The sequence below is a fragment of the Haemaphysalis longicornis genome, unplaced genomic scaffold (genome assembly GCF_048455015.1).
Source record: "Haemaphysalis longicornis isolate Haplotype H1 unplaced genomic scaffold, Haemaphysalis longicornis Haplotype H1 scaffold_9, whole genome shotgun sequence".
Taxonomy (NCBI): domain Eukaryota; kingdom Metazoa; phylum Arthropoda; class Arachnida; order Ixodida; family Ixodidae; genus Haemaphysalis; species Haemaphysalis longicornis.
In genome coordinates this window covers 98,185,433-98,198,558 of record NW_027526460.1, presented here as the reverse complement: position 1 = coordinate 98,198,558, position 13,126 = coordinate 98,185,433, and the positions used below count along the sequence as shown (strand labels likewise).

Genomic DNA, 13,126 nt, shown 5'->3' with positions numbered 1-13,126 from the left:
GGCAGATCCTTGAAGTAGCCACACAGATTTGCACGTAGATCACTGCTGTGAAGTGCGCAACAAGTACATTTTTGCCTGGACTAGTGCAATCTTTTTCCGCTCCAGTAATCGGCGTTTACTTCCTCCAGCCTACCGAAACACAAGCTGGAAAGAAAACATCAACCCGACGTAGCGTTACCCTGGACTTGACGTATACAGGTTCGGTCGTGCGAGCGAGTCTACCCTCCAGTTCAGAGTTTTGTAATCCTGAAGAACTACAAAATTGGGCCGTTTCCTAAACAAATGTTAGCTGTTCATATTCGACGTAACGATGCTGAGACTTCTAGCTGACACGCACCAGGGCAACCACAAACGATGGGTGATGATTTTGCAACCCAACTGAGTACCGCTATCTTGCATTTCTAAAGAGTGCGTTTGTACATGTCATCGTTTGAACACTGCGCTCGGCCATACGACTTATTATTTTCATTTTTGCAGTAACGCGCAGAACTGCGTTTTCAACCGTCTTGTAGTGAAACAAATCCAGCAAGCAGAAGGAAGAACACAAAAAGGAGTATTGGAGACTTGTACGTTTCTCTTGACCAGGAACTGTCCGTTTTATTTCGGCATAACAACGGAACGAGACATCTCTGCAAAAGGTGCCTCATTCGGGCTGTACAATTGGGAGCATCATCAACACAACAACGAGAACAAAAAAAAAACGCAGGTCTCCGCACGTGCTCTCAAAAAAAAAAACACGTTGAATCTGCTTTAGGTTAGTCTCCTTTAGGCGCTGGCACGAAACATTCAAAAACCGCAAGCATGATAAACTCATTACCGGTTTTCACAGCAAGTCTTGTTGTATTTCTGTTCTCAAAAAATTCAGAACACTGACACTAAATAAAAATGGTGGAAGGCGTTTGAATTTCCTATTCGTGGAAAACAATTTTAGGTAAAAGGGTTCCCAACAAGACTGTGAAAAAGTTTAGCTTGGTTTTTTAATACACAGAACCGCACTTTGTTGGCGAGGTTGCAGGGTTTCAGTAACGTTCTACCCATTAGAGAGTGCCAAAAGGTCACATCATCACCGACTCTAAGGCCCGCCGTGTACAGTCAGATGCTCGCAGCGGCGATTGAAACCAACGACTGCCACGTATACGTGAAGATATAACGCAGCACTAACGTGCAGACACCGCAAGGAAAGTCATAAACGCGGGCTCTGCGTACAGAATATCAAGCAGAAAGGTGTCTTCAAGGCGAAATGAAAATGCACTCAGCTTAGAGCTGTCCCTGAACGTTTTTAGTAGATCATAGATAAAACCTCTGGCTGTTAGCTCGGTGCTTGCTCGCTGCTTTCAGAGAAATAGCTGCTTTTTTAGCTGCGATTTTATCGCAAGGCCACGAAGCATCTTAGTCAACGTCGCACGTCACACTCAAAAACGCGGGACATAAACAATATCGGGTCATAGCAAACTGTCAGGGCACTTTCGCAACCGATATGAAACATGTTTTTATAAAGTTTATCCCCTTTAAACGACTCTTGCTCAAACTGAGGATTCTCTGTAACGTATCAAACCTTACACAGATGACACAAAATGACCGTATGACAGCAGTCCCTTAAGATGTTAGCTCTTGTATCATGAAAAGCACAGCAGGAGTGTCAGTTATTTGGCACCTGTTGCCTTCCTAAAAAGCTAATGCAAACCGTTGGTTGCTAGTCATTTGTTACTGACTTTGTTTTAACACAAACAGAATCTCGGGTGATGAAAACAAGCGTCAATGTTTTGTAAGTTGCTACATCAATCCCGCATTATTGTTCTTTCGCATTAAATTCGGACATTATCGTTGGAGCTAGTGAGAAATAATGATCGCCATGTGTAAATGCAGCCATCTATCTTTTATGTTGCGGCCTTATTATTTACGGGTGAGTATGGCTCCGTTCATGTAATAGTACCTGAGAAGCACACCTTGCTCAATTTTCCCACCTTGCCACCGTCAAAGGAACCGGCGCGATGGCTAAGAGTGAAACGCAGAAAGGTTTAGGCACACGCCTTCTAGCTGCAAACAGCCGTATGCACCCTTAGAGTTCCTGGTAAACTTTGAACCAACTAGGTCGCGTTTGTGTCTACTACTGTTCACTCTAGCCGTGAATTTCAATTTCTTTACATGAAAATCGGTATCTACGTGACTCAAGATGATGGATAGGATTTTTGTATCACATAGTCAGAATAAACACATACACGGAGTTTTAGATTTCAAGTTTACTCTTACAAACACATCTTTGAATAGCCCGTTTCGGTCGTCTAAATTTGGCAGAGGCAGAAACTACGAGGAATCGTTTGTCATGCGCAGCTTAGCGTCATTGCTGTTCGTTCAGCAGATAGGAAGATCTAATGTGGTTAATGTGTATGACATGAATTACACTGTTTATAAATTATCGCCAAAAAGCTATCTTTACCACTGCTAGAGCACCGAGGGGCCCGAGGGGCTCCATCGATGATCTGCACTTGATTGTTACTGTTACCCCTGACATTAGACAAACAATTATTAGCGCAATGTCTTTCAGTACCTCATTCGTGCGTTTTCGAACATCACAAGAGCGGCCTTGAGGCCGCCTGGACTTTATCGGTATACAGTTATTTAACAACATTTTGAGCGAATTTTGCAGATCAACTGCGAACATTTTCTAATAGAATAAGTTTTAGACCTTCCCTTGAGCGACGGATGACTGAGCGAGCCCTGCTCAATTTAGTCACGCCATTTTTACATTTTTCCGCCATTTTCGCTGGGGCACGCCGTTAACAAGATGTAGACGTACTTCAAGGAATGCGACCACCGTGTAGCGCTATCCTCCGCATTATACGCGCCGTTCGTGTTATGGTCCTGTCCCGAAAAACTTCCTGGTTCCTCGACCTTGCCGCTACGCCGTCGTACGACCCCGACACGCCGACACGGAAGGCCCTGGCCACGCGGTGTTGAATGGGCCACCGTTCACGTAGGGAACGTTCAAGACAGGCCCGTGGGTGGTATGCTCGGTATTTCAAATGATACGACCATACCACCACGGTAACTTAACACCCGTGCTACCGCAGGTACACGGCATACCAGTGGTCATGCTTGCAGCCAATCGAAAAGGAGGTAGCCGCTGGCCTCCAGTGCAAGGGATCTAAACCCACGTCGGCTACTTGTGCTTGCGTGGGTTTGAGAAGGGCTAAAGCGGCGTCAAGGAATGGGCGTTTGGTCGCTTTCTCGTGGTTTTAGGCTACGTTATCCTGAGTTTTGAGATGCAGTCACCTTCTTCTTTATTTTTGCTCGGAACGCAAGTTCCTGGCTGTCATCATCCGAATACCTAAGCACGATTTTGCGATGTAAGGCAAGCAATGCAGTATTGTTATCACAAACATAGGAGTGTGCGCTTGTGCCTTGAGCTTCACGCGAGTTCACACGATCGTGGTTAGATACAACAATCTCGTTTAAGCCATTCACACATTACGAGGAATGTTAATCAACCAATCTCCAAGCCCTAGCTAGCAGCCGCATCATTCGAACAGCCGCAGAAACCACGCCCAATCAATACGATTTTTTGAACCGCGCATGACAACGGATGTCGCCCAGCCACGCAGCCTGTACACCAGACTAAATCGTGATTAGCACTGTAATAATAGCACTATTATTTCTTGCATTTATTGAACATTGGTGTCAACTGTTGTTCTTATCTCATATCAGAAACTGTTTGAGCTAGACGGAAGTTACAGGCTACAAATGCAGAAAATAGCTATCAGTAAAAATTAATCTAGCTACACTCAATTTCAATGCTCTTGAGTTCACAAATCAAGTGCGATATCACATCTGCCAAGCTGAATTATTGAAGGTCTTTTTTTCACAAATCACGCGAACAGTTTGCTTCATTTGGCAGCAGTGGTGGCCACAGCTATCATTTACGGCAGTATCAGAACACCGAGCAGCCCAAGTACGCGGGGATTGTAATAGCATTTTGCTACTCATTTTTGCGCGCTGTTCTTTTAGATTTACGCTTAACAAAAGCCCCTGCAGCGTAAGCTGTTTTTATTGACACAAATGTCCCAAGGCCGCGTATATATTCGACGTGGCAACGATTTCTTCTGTTCGTGCATTCTAAAACTGACAGAAACAGAGCGTTCTTTTCAGGGCGATCTAAACTGATTAAAAATATTTATTCCGACCTTGTGGTTTCTTTTGGCCAAGGTGTTTGGGTAATGATTATGATGCGAAATTTCCAATGATAGAAACTTTCAATGATAGCTAGCTCCACATACAAGCGCTGCCAAGGCAGGAATTCCTTGCCTCAATAATAACATAAATTCGTTAATAAAACTGCCTAATATTAATTCCCTAGGCCAGAAATATCTTAGCATTATGCCTTAGTATTATCGCTCTAATATTTTCACGGCAAGGCCATGTTCAAAAACAATAATGTGTACCGTTATTCTCAATGCTCACCATTCAGTTTTTTTAGTTTCACGTTTAAAAAGGGGAAAAAGTAAGAAAAAATGTGAGAACTGGCTCAAAATGACGTGCGACCATCATAATATTTTTTTAATGCTTGCTTGCTGCGACACGTCCAGTTCTTTTGCGAAGCCGCCATTTCAGCGCTAGCAAATATTGACGGCTTTGCTGTGCTCGCACCTATTATAGGACGCTACGAATTAAGAATCCAGAAATGCGACCAGCCCAGCATCAGCGTAGGCATAGTTTCATATCTTACACGGTTACCTCAAGCGTCGCCAGAACAATGAAGCAATATTAAACAGCGAGCAAGCTGGCCAGCTTCACACACGCAATAAAAAACAGCTTGCCGTTATACGTAACAAGCATAACGAAGTGCTCGTCAATGTTTAAAATGAGCGTTATTCTCAAGTGAGAAGAGTTACTCGTCAGATCATTCACACTAAGCATTTGTCAGAAAAATATATATATTTTGGACATCGTGCACACTGAAAAGCTTCCGCTCAAAACATGTCAGCGCGAAACCTGTGGCTTTCTGGACGGACCACTTTCTAAAAAAGAAACCGGTATGCTCAGCGGTTATCCTTAATCCCGTGGACGTTGCAGAAGCGGATGCGTGAAATCCAGCCGAAGATTGCATATCCATGTTTCTTTTTCGTAGAGCTGTTCGTGTAGCACTGTGTCGCTGCCGAACACTTCGAGCAATGTCATAAGAGAGCACGGCAAACAAAGCAAGAAAACACACAGACACACTTTGAGGACACAGTGGCACTTCGCACACCAGTGCAATAATCACCGCGCACTCGCTTGGCATCGCATCTATCCTTTACTCGCGTAGCAAGTCCAAGGCCCAAGGGGTACCAACACAAATCCAGAAAAAGCGGTCAGGACTACCAAGGCAGCGTTGGCCTGAGGGCAAGTTGTTCCGAAGTACCGTTAGGCCGTGCATCTCGCGTAATCACCAGGCATAGTTCTTCGACGACGCTTTCTTCCTAGTGAAGTTTGTGTCCGGCGTGACGGGCCTGTGAGGCGGAGCACCATAGCCGCCATGGTCCCTCAGGTCCAGGTCGCCGACAAGCTGGGCCAGTTCGCGGTCCTTCTTGTCAATACCGGAAGGTCCAGGCTCACCGTTGCCCTCGGGACCACCGTTGAGAAAATGCAGGTTGGCAAGGCTGTTTGACCTGGAACGGTGCTCCTGGCGGATTGAGTAGGAGAAGGCTCGTTCGTTGAGGTGCCCCTTCTTCCGATAGATGCCCGTGTTAAAGGGAGAGTCAGAGTCCCCTGCGGCAGCCTCATCGTGGTGTCCGTTACTTCGCCGGTGCTCCTTGCTGGGCTTCGAAGACGAGTGCTCCCTGTGCTCCCTGTGCTCCCTGTGCTCCGCGCTCCTGTGTTCCGCGTTTCTATGCTTGCTGCTATGCGGACGGGGCGCTGTGCTGTAGTTCTGCATGAAGTACTGCTCGTGAGGGTACATCCCAGGCTGGTACGACGCTGTTGGGCTCATGGCACGCACCGCAGGTATGTACGCCGGCTCCTCCGAACTGTACAGCATGGGCCGCTCGGGAGGCCTGCGCATGCGCTCTGAGTGGATCATCATGGGAGGTGGCGGATGGTTGCCGCTGTATCCTGATATGACGCTGTAGCCGTTTAGGTGAGGGGGTGGCAGGGGTGGCTGCTGCTGCAACTGCTGCAGCTGCTGCTGTTGCATTTGCTGCTGCAGCTGTTGCTGCTGGGGAGGCGAGTTCGATGATTTCGATTTTGATTTCTTTTTCGATTTGGATTGTTCCTTGTGGCCATTCATCTTACTCGAGCCAGGAGGTGGCAGCGGCGGCAACGGCGGCGGTGGTGGTCTGGATGGTATGGCTAGTTGTCGGGGCCGAGACATACGGGACGGTCCACCGGCCGTCGACTGCACGCTCCTAAGCGTTCCGCTGGTGTCCATGTAGACAAGTTCCCTCGGAGCGGGGCCCGTCCAGACCTTGTAGTTGCCTTCGTCGTCTTCCGTGTCGTCATCAAGAAGTATGGACCCACCGTTCGCGTGGTGCGGTACGCCATTGCTGGTGGAGGGCTCAGACTGCTGGTGACGCCATGCCTCAACCTTCTGCACGGTGTCGAGACCGACCACCGACTGCGCGCGCCGTGGTGGCCCGTCGAGGGAATAGGGGTTTTCTTCCAACTGCTTGGCGTAAGTACAATCAGCGTACGCGTGGAAGCAACAGCGCACAAGAGCGTTGGCAGCGGGCTCCTTCTTACATATGAAGGCGTGACATTCTAGGACCTTGATACCCGTGGTCCTCCTCAGGATGCAAGCGAACAGCGGCGGCTGCTGCGGCCCCGCGTGCCGTGCGAACGGGCTGTCCAGGGGTAGAAACTTCTCCACGCGCTCGGTGCCGCTCGAGCCGGGCACCACGACGTAGCGCACGGCAGCGCAGTAATGCAGAGTCTCGATCGGGAAGAAACGTACGTGTTGGCGACGGGACTCGTCCACGTTCTCCAGCAGCAGGCCGTTGCTCCACACGCTGAGCCAGGAATCGATGCCCCGAGCCGACATCGGGCCCTGGTCGGGGTAGAGCTCGCGCAGGGGCTCCTGGATGCCCTGCAGGCCGTCCTTGGTGATGTGGGGAACGGCCGAGCCGAGGTAGAGCACTCGGCAGCGGCAGATTGGAGTCGTCGAGTTGGCCATCGCTCTGTGATGGGCCGAGGAGTGCATTACAGGCCGCAAGGACTCGCGGCGCGACGCAACCGCGTCACGACGGAGGGCAGGCGCTCACAGAGTTGCCTCCATAATCCTCGGAGGACACCCGGCTGGCGAACACTTATTCCGGTGTAGCGCGATCACGAAGGGCCACTTCCGTGCGGTAATCCGGTGTCCAGAAGCGATGTAGGGAAACAATCCGGTGGCACACTCTGTCACACACGCACTAGTCGGCCCGACACAGGCAGACCGGCGGCGACCGACGCCGACCCTTTTGGGCTTCCTCGTCGAACGACGGCGTTGTTCGCTGAGGCTCGTTCGTGACCGCTGCGTGGTACCGCTCGCGGCGGGGGGAGCGGGACGGGCGAGGAACCCCGCGCTCTCTTCCTTGAGCGGAAAGTCGCCCCGCGCGTGTAACAAGCACGACGATTGGCTGGAAAGCAGCGTTTCTGTCCATCCGGTCCAATAGGAGTGCGCGTTACGGCGGTGTCGACCCGGCTTCCTGTACGCCGCCGACGTCCATCTTGTAGCTGTTCAGGAATGCTGTAACAAAGAAATCGGAAACCGGTTCGGAGTCGGTGCGTGAGAGCGAGACCTGCCTCTCTTCCCCCCTCCGCCCTCCTCTCTCGCCTTGCCCGGCCGAACGAAACGAGAGGTGCGGAGAGGAGGTGATTGCGGAACGTAGCTATGGCGGGCGCCACCTCCTCTCGCAAGGTGCGTCTCCCGCACCTGGCCGAAGCTGCGTTCGGGGTCCGCTCCCAGGCAACGAGAGATGCCCGGCTGGAAGAAGAAGCCAACAATCTGCGGCGTCTCTTCTTTTTGCCGCGTTCCCCGTACGTTCAGTCAGAGCCGTGAATGGCTTGCTCCTCCGTCTCTGCTTCGTGCGAGGCTGTACGAGGTTACATCGAGGAAAACCGGTGAAGCAAGCTGGCTGATGCTTCTGTACGCACGTTTGTTCACGTCGTCATGCGCTAACGCAATGTTAATGCTCTGGAAACCGAGGAAAACATGTTGCGAAGGACGCCGTGCTGTACAAGACCATTGCCACATTACACGCGGCGGAGTGTCTCTCAAATACCGTATGACTCAAGCAATGTACGTTTTTTCCACTGTGGGAAATATATATAAAAAATTATATATTATACCTTTTACCCCTTAATATTATATTAAAAGTTATAAAATATATACACTCACGCTGACGTTCCGACTGCCCGTTTGTGAAGAGATGGCGCAGCGGTGCACATAGACGAGAATTCTATATTCGGTCTCCAATTTTTCATTTGCCTTCTTTACGCAACAAATATACCAGCAAAAGCAGAAAAAATACAGTTTCGGGGGATTTATTTGTGCACCCCGTTAAACAGAATTTAGCACGAATCATGGTCGGTAAAGATACCAATTTGTGCCAAAATCCATGCAATGGCTATCATTGGTGAGCTTCGGGAAATAACAATATTTGTCGTTCAGTGGACGTGCTCTCAAATTCACCACATTTAATCAGCGTCAGCATTGAGACCGTTTAATTGTCACTTTGTGTGGTTTCTGCTCCTGCACTGCTCTCGACGTAGCTTTAATAAAGGCACCGTATTTAAACGCTTTGGAAAAAGCGAAAATTTGCCAAAGTGAAATATGACAGAAAAAAGATTCCTTTCGAAAACTCGAGGCCAGCAACCCTCAATTTGTGTGTTATACAATACGCTACTGTAATGAAAATTACTACGTCTCTGGAGGCGTAATTAACTTGATTGCAGGTACGTATCCATATTCGCATTATCCTGTTCATTGCTCTCGGTAATTATTGTTGAATTGGAAGACGGAATAGAGAACGGGGCAGTAAAAACTGTCAACACTCCGCATCGCCCCTCCATAATTGTAGAGTATACGGTACACCAGCCGTAATATTTTGTGTTGTAAACGTTTATTGAGCATAGGAGTGGTACGAAATAAAAACGAATGTAACATATACAAAACACCTCGTTACATCGGATTATGAACGTTTGTGTATTGTTACTTCATGCCTAGTTCCCTTCGTCGTTAATAAATTCGTTCGATATGAAGTCTTCCCGTACTGAACTCATATTTTCTCTGTATGTGGTCTCCTCGTTTGTCTCATTCATTTCAGCTGTACTTTACATTTGTATTTTACATTTCAGTTGTATTTTAACATCGTTGTGGGTCCGGGAACACCTACTAGTCCCTACGTTAAACATCTGCCATTCCCTGCAACGAAACAGAGAGGGCGAGAGTGAAAGAGGGACGAAATTCGTGCGCATTGCAGGACATGTTTTCGAGAAATACCACTTTGCTCTTATTTCCCCGAAGCGAACGGCGCAATACGTGTTTTCGCCCCGTCGTTTCTACAGACACCAACCACCGTGCCCACGCAGAGACTGCCACGCGCAGCGCCTGTAGAATCTCCGGCACGTTCGACCTTGAAAAGAAGACCCCGCAAGAACTGGCCTCCCGTCTGCAGCCTCTTCAGACTTATTTTCTGCCCACGGGGAAAGTTTGCGAGAATTCGTTTTATTCTTCTCTTTGTCGGGCACTCTGTTCTCCGTACTGCGTTGGCCAACTTCGTTTCCCCGCAAGCGCCCTTGTGTGCAACCTATGGTACGAGAGAAACAATGAAATGTCTATCGACAGGAATGTAACAGATGTAGCACGGCAATCCACCGGCGAAACTGTTGGAAAGTGAAGTCGTGAACGAAGTTCGCTGTGGATCAAGACTGGGGATTATGTTCTTGGGAAATTGAAGGGACTGCAAAAGCCCATGAAGTTTGTCGAGTTGCAGTGCTTCCATTGCAGCTGGCTGCATCGGTTACGTACCCGATGCACGGCGTAAGCAGGGTGGGCAGCGGAAAGCCTCGTCTTCCCCCCGATTGGCAATGCACATCATGCATGGCTCAGCCTCCACCTCGACCACTCTTACGTATTGCTACTTGTTCCCCGTATAACATTGTTATTTAATCTACATATTTTTACTGCCTGGAAAAGTCATATGAAGGAGGTAAGGTGAAATGTCAGCCATTCCCATCTCCCCCGAGCAAAATTTCTCGTACGCCCCCGTTCCTCGGGTCCTCGACTAGTAACTGCTGACAATCAGTGCTAGACGGGTGACATGAACGTGCCGATCTCACTCGAGACTCAACTTGAAGCAAGACGGTGGCTTGTGGCGAATGTCATTGCTTGAACTTGTGAGCTTCTGGTACGGGATTTTTTCAGGCCAATTTATACCATAAAAGGCATTTCGTCACCCTACGCGAGTAAATGTACAGTTCCCTGTACACCTCAGTTCCAATAAATCTTTATGCGCGTAGGGAGTAATCATGTTGGGACGGCACAAAGAGTACACCGACTAAAGTTTTGCCAAGATAGTGCACATCAAAATACGCCATTCTTGCTGACGACTGCAACTTTTGCAACAAATTTTGAACGCATGTGTTGGCAGGATCAAAGTGACCAACATAGCGAAGGACATACATCAGATGAACCTGATCGATTAACGTTTCCAGTCTCGTCACTTTTTGACGTATGAGTACCTGGTCGGGAAGAAAGAACTTACAGAAGTCAGAAAGTAGGCGGTACTGAAAGTGTTGAACCAGTAATTTGTCGGGGTTGAAGCACCATGCATAACCGACGCCGATGTTAAATGTTGATGTGTTGGTTGCATGATTAAACATTTTAAATTTCAATGACACATTTTGAATGATCGCCTGATCATCAATCTAAGACAACAGCTACCTTCACTACGAATGTATAGAAAATTCCGAGAGATATGTCTCTTATTATACCAGTGAGCATGGTTGCACTTGTGTCGCGTCACAAATCTGCGTAATTTGGTTCGGGGCTTGTTCGACTACCAAGTTTAACTACGTTACAGTTAAGGGTATAACGATTAAATACATCAATTCTCTCACTTCTGCTGTTACCTCATTCGTTAAACGAAAGCATCAAACAGGTGTGATGGCAGCGAAACATTACAGCAGGTCCTTAACAACTAAATGCTTTATTTCGCTCTGTACTTAAGCTCTTTACTTAAATTTGAAATCATGTAGCAATTAGCCCGAATTATCCCGTTGGATACGAATCTTAATTCTACCTTTTCGCTTAAAGAAATTTAAATGTCCCGCGCCAACCTTTTCTCCTGCCGCTCGCCCCGCCTGTCGTGCTTACCTCGAACTACTGTCGCTCCATCCCTGTCGGACAAACGGAGTCCGAGAGATGGCTCTCGGGGTCTGCAAGGCTGGCAAGCGCACAGGCGGGAATCCTGAAATGGCAGCGGGAAGTAGCAACTTTTGAGTTCCACTTACTCGTGCGGGCAGTAGCTAACGCCGGGGTGAAGTGGGGCGAAGTTAACACAGTACGGTGCATGAATACACAGTGGCGTCCTATCCGGGCTCGCACTGGGAACACCGAGAATGGGGGAAAGTAAAGACGCGTCAAGAATGCAACATTCGTTAATTCGCTGCTGTGGTGACGCGACGACTGCGAGGTGTGGGGTTGGTTGGGAGGAAACAAGAACGCACGAATACCGGGGGAGGGCAACTGTAACTATTGTCTCGCGGTCTTCCTATGCTGCGTTTATAGTCAAATAGTTAATTGGAACTTAATTATTTTGCTGTTTCATTCGTATTGATCTGGGGAAAATCCTCTTCGGTATTTTCTATTATTTCACTTCCAAAATGCTGTCGTGTTATTGTAGGAATGCCTCTAGTTCCAGTTGTTTTGCTTTTTTGTTTTTTTTTTGAGACGGAATAATTTTGTCATGCACTGATGGCGCGGTTACAGACGTGACTGACAGCTGACTAATTTAAACTTTCAGCTGAACGACTCATATTCACACAACTAGGATGCTCCTCCTGCGCGACTAACTCAGTGATATTTTTATATTGATCAGCTTAGACGTTCATTCATTTTGTTCGGATGTCCAAACTGGTGAATGTATGTGATAATGGACGTGCTTACATCAGTGGGGTTGCATATGGTGTGAAAGGTGGAACCTTGATTTAACCAAGCGAGAGTCCACCCCGAAACAGTTCGTTAAGCAGACATACTAGAATAATCAAGGAATCATTAAGCCTACGGGTAACGGCGGGGCATACGAATTTGGTAGCTAATTTGCGAAATTAGTATTATTAGGTTTTTTAGAATCGCGATTACACTGTACATATTTCCCGTTAAATAGAGTTGTCAGGGTCAACAATTTTAGTTTTCACTACAAGAGCTCTGAGTCAGCATCTGATGTATTTAATGCAACGGAAACCATTTTGCGCACTACCAATTTCTGTAGACTACGCCATATGCGCAAGCAGACTGTCTCATGCGGTAAACATCGGCCGGTCAGTGCCACTTATGTTGCACGTGGGTGTTAAAAAGATGTAAACCTAATAGATCCTCGTATAGCATCGGCTCATCTTAGAGAAAACCCTTTGACGTTTTAATATTTTTAGCATTTTCTATTTTCGTGGGGTAGTATGCGTTCAAACGCTTCGCGAGCCTGCATCCTGGGCGAGATGCCTTCAGCTTGGTTACAATCGCCCCAGTGCCGCACTGCGAGGTTACTTCCAAACGTCGTTAGAGGTGATTTCTCGGGGACGACGACAACGGTCTTGTCCTTTTTGTTCTGAAATGCAGCAGAGAGCAGAGCTGCATGAAACCTTCCCTCCAGCTTCTTCGAGACAATACAAGCGAGATGGAAGCTACAAGCAGTGCTACTTGCCAGGAAATATGCCCACATAACTGTAATTCGCAGGCACGATGACGTCAGATAGCTTTATAGTCACGGACCAATGAGCCTACTCTTCTGTATTGAAGGCAGGTTTATGTAGCCTGTGGTTAGAGTAGGACTCACGACGAAAGCGGCATTGCGAGAGCTGTTCGAGACACTGCGCTCGATCGACTCCAGCCAAGCGCTGCTTGTTGCTTGTCCTGGTGTTCAGCCATCAAGTCATGCCGCATATCTACGAGGAG

At 48.0% G+C, this 13,126-nt stretch overlaps 1 protein-coding gene across 1 annotated transcript; it reads right to left on the bottom strand.

The window, feature by feature from the left end:
- Nucleotides 1-571: 571 nt before the first annotated feature.
- Nucleotides 572-7,687, bottom strand: LOC144152861 (uncharacterized). Its single transcript, XM_077684372.1, has 2 exons — nucleotides 2,027-7,687; nucleotides 572-1,964 (listed from the first exon to the last, which is right to left on the bottom strand). Exon 1 carries the CDS (start codon nucleotides 7,169-7,171, stop codon nucleotides 5,423-5,425), a length of 1,749 nt encoding a protein of 582 aa, XP_077540498.1. The 5' UTR covers nucleotides 7,172-7,687; the 3' UTR covers nucleotides 572-1,964; nucleotides 2,027-5,422.
- Nucleotides 7,688-13,126: the final 5,439 nt, after the last annotated feature.